The sequence below is a fragment of the Dipteris shenzhenensis genome, chromosome 23 (assembly GCF_047967505.1).
Source record: "Dipteris shenzhenensis isolate YYH24624 ecotype China chromosome 23, Dip_SZ_1.0, whole genome shotgun sequence".
NCBI lineage: Eukaryota > Viridiplantae > Streptophyta > Polypodiopsida > Gleicheniales > Dipteridaceae > Dipteris > Dipteris shenzhenensis.
Window position 1 is genome coordinate 21,303,784 of NC_141618.1, and position 13,280 is coordinate 21,317,063.

The window sequence follows — 13,280 nt, forward strand, 5'->3', positions numbered from 1 at the left end:
TTCTTCAAATAATTCAGGCCCGTGGTAGGCAGGACGAGGTCAAGGGTCATTTGCACCTTGTTTCCAGTGCTTTAATTGTGGAGAGTGGGGACATTACAGCACACATTGTGATAAACCTCCTCGTGCTGGAGGTGATGTTTATCCATTGCCAACAGGGTTGAATAATAGGGTGAATGATCATAGTGTAGACGTAAAAGATGCAGGTCAGTCTAGTACCTCTGGAATCTGTAAAGCCACTGCAGAAGAGAAAGGGAAAGGTAAGGCAGTTACATTTGGCTTGTTGGAGTTGGAGGAAGTTAAAGATGTCATGCCATTAGGGAAGAGAGATAGAGAAGAGGAGGTTGGTCTGAGTGCAAAGAAGGGGAAGCAGTCTGAGGAGATGATGACCTACCAAAAGAAGAAGAGCAGGAAGCCCAGAAGGAAGTACAGAACTACAGATTATCCCATGGGGAAAGAGCAGGGAGATTATGATTTGGTGGAAGATCATTCAGCGAGGAAACCGAACATTACATTTGCTCAAATGATTGGTCTATGCCCAAAGCTTAAAAAAGAATGGAGGCGGGCTGTAAATCCAGCAAAGAAGAACTCTCATAAAGGTACAATTAAGCCGATGTCTGTCTCAAAGTTGCCGGATCTTTTACCTGCTATAGAAGCCTGGCATAAAAGAAAGGGTTTTGGAGAGGCCTATATAGATGGAGGTGCACAGATTTGTGTGATTACCCAGGCTTGTGTGGAAAGATTAGGATTGAAGATATCCCGCTCCTCTAGTTATCGCATCAGAATGGCAAACCACTCCAAGGTGAAGACTTTAGGGATAGTACCTGGTCTGGAGGTTGAGGCATTCAGTGTTTCATGTCGAGTAGATTGTCATGTGATGCCAAGTGCGTTGGGAGCCTATCCTTTGATTCTTGGAAGGCCGTGGTTGAGGAAGGTAGGTGCAATTCAGAATTGGCAGAAAGGAATCTTTTCTATACATACGAATGGAAAGAAATTAAATTTCGATATGGTAAGCAGGGCTGAAGTTTCAGATTCAACAAGTGAAGGGGAAGAGAGAAGTGAAACCAGCAGTGAGATGAGAGTTCGGTGACTTCAGAAAGTGATGAAGGAACAATAGCATTGGTGGATTTGGTAGATGAGGAATCACAGGTGGATTTTATGGGAGCAGTAGGGTTTAGTGAGGAAGAAGTGGATAGGTTTGAGGTTATCGAGGATTTAATGCAGCCCAAATGTTCTCAAGAATCAACCCAGGTGTTGATTGAGCAATCATTGAATCCTGATCTCAATGTTGAGGAGAAAGAAGAATATTTGAAGATGTTGCAGAAATACCCCAATTTGTTTATCACTTCTTATGAGGAGATCAGGGGATTTAAAGGGAAGCCTCTGAGGATTGACCTAAAGGAAGGTGCCAAACCTGTTTTTTAGAAAATAAAAGCCCGGAACAGAGAGATGTGCTGAAGGAAGAGATGGATAAGCTTCTCAAGGCAGGAATAATTTATCCTGTAGTTCACTTTGATTGGATAAGTCTTACGGTCATTATGCCAAAAGGTGTAGACAAATGGAGAGTCTGTGTTGATTACAAACCTCTGAATGCAGTGACAAAGAGAAACCACTATCCTCTGCCTTTTCTGGATGATATTCTTGACAAAGTGGCGGGTCATGAACAGCTTGTGTGACGGATATTCAGGGTACTTCCAGATAGCCATTGCCCAGGGAGATCAAATCAAGACTACTTTCAGTACCCCCTGGGGCTGTTTTTGTTACAAGAAAATGCCTTTTGGAGTTACCAACGGCCCCTCGCACTATCAGAAGAATTCAGATCTGATTTTATCACCCTTCCTGGATAAATTTTGTAAAGTGTTTATTGATGACATCTGTGTGTACAGTGGAAGAAGGGAGCATTGTGGAAAGCTGGATCAGGTATTCTATGAGATTGATAATAATGGTGGTCAATTAAATCCTAAGAAAACTCAGTTAGCTCGGACCAGCATTAAAATATTGGGGCATATTGTATCTGAGAATGGGATTGAGCCGGATCCAGGTAAAGTAAAAGCTTTAGTTATGCTGTCCTCTCCTGAGAATACCAAGCAGTTGCATACCTTTCTCCAGAAGGTGAAGTATCTGTCGAGATTTATTCATATCTTATCTCAGATTTTGTATCCTCTTCAGCAGGTGGTAAAATCTGAGCCTCTGAAATGGACGACAAAGAGTGAAGAGGTATTTGAGGCAGTTAAGGAGTCCTTGACTCATATTTCAAGTGTAAAGCCACCAGACTATTCCAATACTTTTTATGTGAATCCGTCTGCGGGACCAGATGCTATTGGAGGGTTCCAGATATATGAGGCCAATCTACTATGCCAGTAGGGTGAAGAGTGAAGTAGAAAGAAAGTATTCAGCAGCTGAATTGGTCCTGGCTAGCCTCTTGTATGCCTGTAGGAGATTTCGGTCTTATCTATTGTCCAGGCCTTTTGTGGTTCTCACCTCATGTTCACTATTGCCTCATATGTTGAATAGTACAAACATCTCCAGGAGCATGATTAAATGGATAGTAGAGTTACAGGAGTACTCTTTTACCTTCTTGGTTGAGAACTCTACCAGAGCTTCCTTGGCTGATCTCCTCACCTATAAGGAAGGACCTATTTTAGTTGAAGATGTGGAGAAGAACACTGACATGAATGAAGAAAAGGTACTAGAGGATACATTTGTTTTACACATTGATGGATCTTACAAAAAAATTTTAAATAAAAGTACAGGAGAAATTGTCATTTATGATCCTAGAGGAAGTGAGATTCGGAAAATGGGAATTCAGCTTGAAGCCAACAGTAATAATGAAGCTGAATATGCAGCCCTCTTCGAAGGTTTGAAAGTATGCATGAGTCTGGGTATTAAGAGACTCATGATTAAGGGAGATGCTGTGTTGGTTGTGAAGCAAATTTTAGGTGTCTGGAAGGTTAAGTATGTTCATTTGAAGAGATGGATAAGTGCGGTGAAGAAACTGTTAAATCCATTCGATGCCTGGACACTCCAGCATATTGAAAGAGATAAGAATGTAAATGCACATGATGCTGCGCAGGAAATTACAGCAGCTTATGTTGATGCAGTAGGAGTGCAGGAACCCTTATACAAAGGAAGGGAGACATTAGCTTGTGAGGAAAGCTTCCTGTTAACTGGAAAAGTGCCTAAAAAAGTTCCGAAACAAAGAAAATACAGATTTATTAAAAGCTGTACTTGTTATTGTCCGATAGATGATGTTCTTTACACGAAAGGGGCTGATCTGGTACTCTAAAGATTTCCCTGGCATGAGGAAGTTTTTCATATTCTACAAGCTAATCATGAGGGAGTATGTGGAGGACATTTTGCCTTTAAAATCATGCTGAGGAAAATACTTACAGAAGGATATGTGTGGCCATCCCTCCAGAGAGACATAAGACATTGGTGCAAGTCATGCCTACACTGTCAGCAAATGAGTAAGAGGATCTTACATCCAGAAGTTAGAAATATCATGCTTGCTTATAATATTTTCGAGAAATGGGGAATAGATGCCATCGGTCCTCTACCCATGACAGCCAAGGGAAATTGTCATCTACTGACAGCTGTGGATTATTTGATGAGATGGGCTGAAGCGCGAGCAGTTTGGGCTGTCAATTCAAAATCTGTATGTGAATTTGTGTATGAGGATGTCTGCTGTAGATTTGGTGTACCACTGGAGTTGCTTTTTGATAGAGGTCCAGGTTTTAGGAGTGAACTGATGGATTTATTATGTGGTAAGCTGAAGATTAAACACAGATATGCAAGTCCGTATTACCCTCAATGTAATGGGATGAATGAAAATTTTAATGGTCTGTGTACTAATATCATGGGAAAGATCATGAGAACCTATGAGAAGGAGTGGGATCTTGCTTTGCACTGGGCTTTATGGGCTTACAGAGTTGCAGTAAAAGAAGGCACCCGGTTTTCACCATTTCATCTTGTTTATGGGAAAGAAGCTCTATTGCCCTTGAAGTAGAAATTCCTGCATTACAGATGTTGATGAAGATAAACGAGGATTCAAATTCTACTTTCAAGAACCGATTATTGGATTTGCAAGAAGCACAACTAGACAGACAAAAGGCGGTGGAACATTATGCTTTACTTCAAGAGGAGAATCAGAAGAGAGCAAACAGGAAATTTAGGGATAAGAAAATCAAGGAGGGTGATCTAGTTTTGAGATACAACAGTAGTCTGGATTCTACCTTCAAGAAGAAATTTGTGACCAAATGGCATGGACCTTTTCGTGTGACGAAGAAATTCAAAAATGGATCATATCAACTTGAGGATTTGGATGGTCATCAGCATAAGAATAGAGTCAATGGCTTCAGACTACAGAAATACTTTCATAGGATCATGAGTGTGGGCGGCTGTGGACTTGTTGTGATGAAACTGGACAAGCCGGAAGACCTCATGGATGAGGATATCTCTGAAGAAATGCAAATCTTATATACCTCTATCTGCAAGACATGAATGTCTGCAGAGTTGGGGATGGGCAAAATGATAGGACAAAATCTGTATCAAGCTTTTGAGCAGTGTATATACCTGTGGGTAGGCACATAGTTGTACACATCTAGGGTAGGTGTGGGATTTTGGCATTTGTGAACTTTTCTTTCACAAGCATGATGGTCTGATGAATACCTTTTTGAGATAATAAAGTATGTTTTGCAGGGACTTCATGGGAAATGATGAAATGCAATGTGGTTGTACCAGACTTCCAGAGCAAGGGTGTATCAAGCGAAATAATTTTGGGGTCATGTAAAGTCAAGTCATGAAGGGTTTTTTAATATTTTCCTGAGTCAATGTGCACTTCCATGTTACAGGAATTTGATATGTTTTGCTGTCCCCTTGAGTCTAGTGTCCATGTCAAGGGGCTTTTCATGTGTGTGTACGGGATTGCATGCAAGCTTTAATATGCATGCTAAAGGTGATTTAATGTGTGTGGGAATTGTGTGACTAAAGGTCCAAAATGTGCGTTTAATGTGATTTGGGGAAAATGTCTTGAGAGTGGTAAAATGTCACTGATGAGGTGGCAAATTTGGCTGAGGTGGCTGGACTGATTACGAAGGCATCCTGCTCATGCAAAGGTGGCTATGTCATGGATGAAGGGATGCTTCTAGTCGACAAGCTGGACGTAGATGAAGGTGACAGCTTGTAGGAGGATTCGGGAAGGAGTTCGTGGGCACACGGAGGATCATCACGTAAAGAAGGGGAGAAGAACGGGGAAGTTCGGGGGGAGTGGCTGAGGAGAGCAGGATCGTGCAAGAAGGAATACTTGCTGGAGGGCTGGAGGATGCGCTGGGGGTAATGAAGGATGAGTACGCGAGCTGGGGAGTTGAAGGAGATGAAGGGTGCCGGATGTCCAGGAGCTGTTGAGCAGGGAAGGATCACACAATAGAAGCCAGACGATGGCTGGACGAAGATGAGCTTGTGGGGGAGAAGAAGAAAACAGGGATCGCGACTGCAAGCTGAGTGTGTAGAGGACAAGAGTTCGGGAGTAAGGAGGTAGCTGCGCATGAGCTCTTTGGGTTTCTGAGAAGCAAAAGGACCAGGAAGAGTGAGGGAGGTGATTGCGAAGGTGGGAGAAGAGGCTGTCGTAGCATGAAGAGGTGAAAGATAACGGAGGTCCTTCATTGAGAGCATGCACAGGGTATATACATATAAAGGCTGGTGGAGAATTCATGGACTGAGACGAATCTGTTTGCATGGGAATCGGGCTGGAGAGAGGGCCGTTGCAAGTGCTGGGTATTTTCACGTATGGGACTTGGGATGTTGCCTTTGGAGGGAGCTGCTTCATGAAGGAGTGTAGTTGGCCGACTGTTGCAATTGTTGGAGCTAGGGTACTAGCTTCTGGTAATCACACGGGTTGATGGAACTTTGGGATGGCAAGATGCAACATGAGAGCCTGGCAATTGCGCGAAGACATAGTTGCAAGAGGTAAGACAGAAGGAAGGTTATGAGCCTGGGAGCTCTGGGATGTTGTAAGAGCAGCTAAGGGAGGCAACAAAGCAGTTGGTCATCGGTTGCACGAGATGATGGAAGGCATATAATGTGCGCAAGAGATGCTTTTGGCTAAGCGGGTGCTTTATGAGCAAGAGAGAAGCGCTGGGTGCTGAACAAGAGCATGGGGTGGACAATCATGTATAGAAGCTGGAGTACCTTGGACTGAGAGAGCATGAGCTGCAACAAGAATGTGGTTGGGCTTGCATGAGAGTAAGAGGCTGAAGTTTTTGCTTGAGGTGTCTTCCGTGTGGGCTTGTACATGGTTGATTATGAGCTATTGCTTAGTAAAAGCTTGAGGAATAGCTATGGTATGATTTTCTGCTGGATGGACTGTTGGCAACATGAAGTCATGAGATTGGAGTATTCTATGAGCAAGAGAAGGAAATAAATAGTGAAGTGGTTCTGTAAGAGCAGAGATGGCAGGCTGCATCATTTCTAGTACTTGATGTTGATCTTGGGAAGACATGATAAGATTTTTTGACCGTGGCCACTTTGTGGGTGGTTGTCCAATGAGTTGTGTGATTGGATGTATTATGTATCTGAATGCTTTGTGAGCTCGAGCTCAGTCAGTAGGGGTCTGTTTCGGGCTGTGTAGTCTTCCCCCTCTTTCATAGAGTCTGTGTGTACCTGTGTGTGTGTTCTAGTCAGATTGTGTGGGAGATTGACTTGTTATTCGTGTGCTTTGGATATCTACTCTGGAACCTGGTTCATAAGCTCATCATCTACGAGCCCACATTGCAGCTGATCCCCATGAAGTCTCACCTATCTGATGTGGTGAAGTACATAACTCTTGGTTGTCTTCCCATTTTTTTTCTTATCACTGTCCTCCCTCTGGCAAGGTCCGCAACAAAAGAACCATCTCGAGAAATGAAATAAAAAGAATATCTCTGTACACCCTGTCCATAATCACCTTCCAAGAATCTACTTCCGAGATTTGAAGAAGCACCCACACTTTCCCTTCTGCCTTCCAGGAAGGCACATGTCTTCCAATCTTGCAATTCTTGAGACACATGAAGAGCAGATTCTCCCCATAAAGGCTCAAACTAATTTTACAAAGTACATACCAGACCGTCGTCTTGCCTGCATGCTTGCTCTGAAAGCAAACCATGCACCTCATGGAAGCATATACCAATGACTTGTGTAGTCATGTAATGCCCTTGGCCCCTTCTGAATTACAACATCCATTTGAACCTAAAACCCTTCGACCCTCCCTAATGTTAGTATTAACAACCAAGCACCTTGAAGAGTCCAAGCACTCCTTGCTGTCCTTCACCTTCACAAAGGTCTCTGACTCCTCATCTGCCCACAGCCCGATATCAGAAATCTTCACTGTGACTTCTAGGTCCTCAAGAGCACACGGAGATGTCAGCAAGAACAGTTTTCTGACTACCACATTAGCCAAAGCTTTTGACTCACCATCTGAATCTTAGTCAGGCTCCTTCTTGTTCTTTTGATCCGCCTTCTTCTTTCTGCAATTCTTCGAAAAATGGCCTCGTTGATCACAATAGAAGCACTTCTTCTTCTGCTCCCTTTTCTTACTGTTAGTGTCCTCTTCATCTCCAGAGTCATCCTTCTTGGGCTTGCCATGCCCTTTGCCAGCTTTGTCCTTTGCCAACAACGCCTTGTCGTCATTGTCTTTGTTATAGAGATTCTCCCGAGCCGCTTCTTGTAGCAATAAGGGAACCAACTCCTTAAAGGTTGGAGGTTTGGTCTTGTCTCTTGCTGTCACAGTCATAACGAAGATCTTGAAACTCCGTGGTAGCATCCCAAGTACCAGCAAGGCCCATTGGCTTGAGTCTATCTTTTGATCAACCGATGCTAGTTGATCTCTCACCATCTTGACTTTCATCAAGTAGTTAGGAACCGAATCTCCCTCATTCATATCCATGTTGTGGAGTTGATGTTGAAGAGTCAAGATCCGGGATGCATTATCTGTCTCATACGGATCCTTCAGAATAGCCCACGCCTCTACTTCAAGTGTCTATCATATGAATATGAGAAATTACCGAGTCCGCCGTTGTCCCTATGATCAAGGCCAGGGCTTGGGCATCTCTATCCTCCCATGCTTCGAGTTCATTTGCATCTACCGGTGCAAGTATCCTCCCCTTGTTGTCCAGCACATCCTCCAACTTTGTCTCCCTTCCCCTTGTAAGCTTTCACAATATCCGAGCCACTAAATGATGCCTTATCTTCACCTTCTAGATAGGATAATCGGTCCCATCTAGTTTCCCGGACTCTCCAAAGTTAGGGATAGTGAAAGAAGGAACTCGACTGGAGGAGGAGGAATAATTTTCTATATTGAAAAAGGAAGTGATAAGTGGCAGCACGACATGTCTACTAGGGTAACATGGAATAATTTTCTATACTAAAAAAGGAAAGGAAAAGGAAGTGGCAGCACGACATGTCTTATAGGGTAACATGGAATAAAAGACATTGAGATGGATATGGACAAGGTGTTCAAAGGAGGCACTATTCATTTATGATACTCCCCAAGAAGAATGGGTCAATGATTGCATGCAAAGAGTGGAGCACTTTCTATGTACCTGCCTAGTCTACCATGAGATTTGTGGACGATATCCCTACCTTTTTCAAGAGTGACGCGAATTCAGACCACTTACCCAACTCATCCATTTTTCATGATCAGGTCTGCATCGGTCTCTCCTGGCCAAACTTCTGCAAAATTTGTGCATAAATATATCTAAAATTGTACTACCATTTAAATGATATTTCATGTACCATCTTCTTGGGATTCTCTCGCATGTAGCCGCAGTCAAGGTATACCATCAGTGTGCGAACTAGTTCAAATCCATTATCCATTGCCTCCAACTGAACAAAACACATATGTTCCGGCAAGCAAGTACTGATGAGCCACCCCCCATCTTTGACGATGTAGAGAGACACTATTGAGATAGATCAGACAATAGGAGGTGACGATGACAAGGGACATATTGCTAGACCGAACACAGCGTTATATTCTACACATTTGAGCACTCATTTTGGGGCCCTCTAAGAAATTCACTATTTACCTATTTTTGTTGCACTCAAAATATGGGAAATGCCATAAAATATAGATACTTACTGCAAAAATGTCAGTCTAGTACTCAGGCTTCACATTAAATGCATATATAAGATCCTTGATTTTATGTGCAGTATTTGATGGTTCTAACATCACCAGTGCGTCTGGTGCGGGCCAAAACCCCCAAATCCACCTTGGAGACACCGAAAACCGATGCCCGGAGGCCTGGAAAAGGGCAAAAATGCCCGAAAAGAGGGATTTGCACAAAAACGTGAGCTGGGCCAAACCGATGCCCAAAGGCCTGGAAAAGGGCAAAAATGCCCGGAATGGGGGATCTGCACAAAAACGCGAGCTGGCCCCATTCCAAGCATTTTTGCCCTTTTCCAGGCCTCCTCAGCTCGCGTTTTTGTGCAGATCCCCCATTCCGAGCATTTTTGCCCTTTTCCAAGCCTCCGGGCATCGGTTTTCGGTGTCTCCAGGGTGGATTTGGGGGTTTTGGCCCGCTCCAGACGTACTGGCGATGTCAGAATCATCAAATACTGCACATAAAAACATCTTTTGAAGATCGCGTATGTCAGACATAATAAAAGAAAAAGATTTCGAATATGACTTATATTTACATGGTTTTTTGTATTTTTCCAACGTTACGTTGGCCCTCTTCTGATTGGTCGACAGCCTATTTTTCTAAACCCTAAAAGGCTCCAAAATGAGCTCCCTTTTTTCCTAATGTGGGCACCAAGTCAATAGAGTGGAGGAGCAGCTAATTGATATGATGACAAACTAGATTAGCAAGAGGAGGAGACAATAAGCATTGGAGCAAGAACCACTGAGACCATGCACAGTGTAGAGACACACTAGGGCACGCACGATGGAGGTCCGCCTGCTCACTCAGAGGCACTGTCAAAGTCGAGATATCACTCTTAAGATGGCCCACATGATATAGAGATCTCACATCACGGAGGCTATAACCCCCACCACAATGAGAGACAACCTAACAAAGGTAGATACAAGATATCCTCATATCCTATCGGAGGACAGCCGAGGCACCACAATCATAGTCATCATAGATTATCACAGCTCTTGTTTTCTTTCCGGATTTCTAAGTTTTGAGTTTTGTCTTTTGAGTTTCTCAGTAGCACAGCCCATGGTGGCTTGTATGAGATACTATTTTTTAGTGTAAGGGTGGAAATTTGGGAATCAATGAAACTTGGTGATGGAATTCTATACCCATTTCATGTGTCAAGCACTAAGCTCGATCCTTGCCCAAACCCATGAAACATAGAAGAGCCTGACTAGATTCAGTTTTGCTTTGTGACATGGACATCTTTTTACTTGCATAATTGACCATTGCCACATCGAGAAGGCTAAGTGAAGCTTGTGGGTGGCAAAAAGTCAAACGTTGTAGTTAGCCTATATGATATGCTACCTCTACTGTCATTGATCGTAATGGGATTGCCTGTAACATGCAGTTTGGCAACTTGTGTGCATTGTGGTATCGATGTGTATTTTCAGCCTCATTTGTCTATGTTTATGCTTGCCTTTTAACGGACTATGCACCATAATCAGAATCAAGATTTCCTAAAGAAAGGAGCCTACCTAAGAGCAGTTTTCATGATCTTTGCAATGGGAACGATTAAAGATTGCACCATTGACCTTCTCTTAAAAGCTTATAAATTAAACAAAAGTAGTCAAACTTTGAGTTCAACTCAGGATCTTAGCACATGAGGGCACAAATGGATCCATTTCGTTTCTAATGGCAAAAGTTTATTTCCCATCATAAACTAAACGGCATGTGTCAAAGAATAGCTAGTTTTCTTCCCATATTTCATAGCCCACCCTATCCCTTGAGGTCTAGAGGCCTTGGTCTAGGATAGGAAAAAAGATGGAATATATTCTCATTCTAAACCACCTGGTTTAGAATGAGTTTAGAGTGGGTTTTACTTGGTTTTAGAATGGGTTAGAGTGGGTTTACCTATTCCCATCCTAAACGAGCCCATGTGCTGCTAAGGCCCTAAGAAAACTTTTAAAAGCAGCTGTGTCCCTTAAGGCAAGGCCAGAAGCACCTACTGGCTGTTCCTTAGTACAAAATAAAGTAAATGGTTTGAAGTTGATCGAGGCAAGTCCATTAGTGCCCGCTTGGTTTGTTCGAAGATTGGTCTAATGCGTTTGTTTTGGCAATGGGACAGTTTAGAGCCAGCACTTGCCAAGCATTCGAATATTGCCTGCATAAAAGAGTTCCTTTTCTATCTAAAAATCACAGCTGTGCAGCAACTTGCTCGTTCCAAACAACGAAAGGTCTAGTGATCGTGTGGGTTTTTTCCATGTTCAAGCCATTGCAATGCATCCAAGACGGCCAAAAAGCTGTTGAAACCAGGACAGCATGCCAACAACGCTGGTTTCCATTCCCTTGTTTTTGCTCTAGAGGTTCATGATCACCACCATTGGTACGTAAATGCATTGTGTCTTGTAATACTAACCTTAAAAAGCAACTCAAAAATGTTGCAACTAGGCGCCATTGGGTTCCTGCAAAGGCCGCCAGCAGATTTGCAAGTTCCGGTTCAAGGCTACCCCCGTACGACGCTCGACGAAGAGTTACGGTTTGTTCCTGTACACGTCGATTTGTGAAAGAAGAAGCAATCGCGACGGAGAAGTTCAGCTTGCAATAAGTCACAGACATGAGCATCAAATAGCTAGTACTGAACAACTGGTACGAAGAGGCATGTTAAGAAGATCGGACAGTAGCGTTTTAAGTGACGGCTTCAAAAAGGGTGGTACGTAGGGAGAGAATGATCATCATCAATAGGATCCAGGGGCGGACGAAGCGGATTATGAGGATAATTAACTATCCGTTTAAATTGTAGATGGAGGAGAAAAAAATAATTGTGTCAATTGCGGGGATAGAAAGGCACATACACGCAGAAAGGAGTAAGCAACATGTACTTAAGCTGTGGATGTAACAGAAGCTGTAGGAAAATTAGCAACGAGACAAGGAAGTGTGTGATCAAACGCAGAAGAATTGCAACTTGTGATGAAGCTCTCGACGGATGTGGCCTGCGAGAGGAGCGGAGATTGAAAAAGCAGAACGGGACAAAAGGCAGCGAGCGAAATAGCACTGTCGAAGCTGCAGATCTTATCTGAAGCTGTGCGACGGATGGGGTGATCAGAGGAATAAAAGAATGAGGCTACCGATGGAGATGAGGAAGCCCCGGATTTGCAGAAGAAATGAAGCGATCTCAGCTTCTAAGCTCCGTTTCTCCCATGCAAAGTTGCGGCATCGCAATCCGTGAGTGCGGCAAGGTGATGATGAAGAAGAAAACGGAGGAGGATTGGGAGGGGGAGGAAGCGATGAAAGCGAGGAGGCGGAAAGTCCAATGCGAGTGAAAGATTCAAACGGAGATGAAGAAGATGAAGCACAAAAAAGCAGAGCAGAAGACGCAAAAAACACAAAATGGACAAGACGACGAACAAAACGATGAAGATGAAGATGAAGAAGAAGAAGAACAGCATCGAGGGTGGTGGCACGTGTGGCCGCACGCACGCACCCTTTGCCTACGTGGCTCCTTCCTCACACCTTTCCCTCCCCCGTCGCCTCCGCCGTGGCGCTTACGTGTCTGGTTCTTTGCCACCCCGCTCCACACCCCTGTCTCCCCCTCCGCCACCTCGCCTCACGCCCCTTCCTCAACTGCACGTGCCCCTGCCCGCCCCACCTACCCGCTCCACGACCCCCCGACAGCCTTCGCCACGTCGCCGCACGCGCCTGCCCCTTTTTCGCCCACGTCAGTACACGCCTCTGTTATTATGTCACGTCATCGTCCCCCCCAATCTCGCGCGCACTTCCCCAAAATTTTTAATCCGTCGCTTTGTTTATTTAATATTTTCCTGCCTCTCTTTTCTATTTTAACCGAATCTTTTATGGGCCGCGTATTAAAATTGCTTTTTCCTTTAAAACTTTTCGCCTGCTTTTTTTGTCTCCCATTAAAAAAATTCTATCCAATGCCTTCTTGACGTTTTGTGTTGTCCTTTTTCTCCCTCTATCTTTTCCTAATATTTTGCCCTCTTCCAACCGTCTCCAATTCCAACTATTTGTCTTCACACTCTTCTTGCCCCCCCTCGGTGATTGTCTCCCTGCTCCTCTCTCAAAACATTGGGATTCAGGTACAATGGAAACTCGAACATGAGACAACACTTCACCGTTTCCATCTCCTCCTCAGCTCTCTCCTCCAAAAGGTATTTTATG

At 43.8% G+C, this 13,280-nt stretch overlaps 1 protein-coding gene across 1 annotated transcript in view; it reads right to left on the minus strand.

Moving 5' to 3' along the window:
* Positions 1-12,456, minus strand: part of LOC147887107 (uncharacterized) — a 203,402-nt gene extending 190,946 nt beyond the window's left edge. The window contains exon 1 of the mRNA XM_087394519.1: positions 11,521-12,456. Within this exon, the coding sequence (XP_087250645.1) occupies positions 11,521-11,559 (39 nt within the window). The 5' untranslated portion in view covers positions 11,560-12,456. The remainder of the gene's footprint in view (positions 1-11,520) is intronic.
* Between the last annotated feature and the right edge of the window lie 824 nt (positions 12,457-13,280).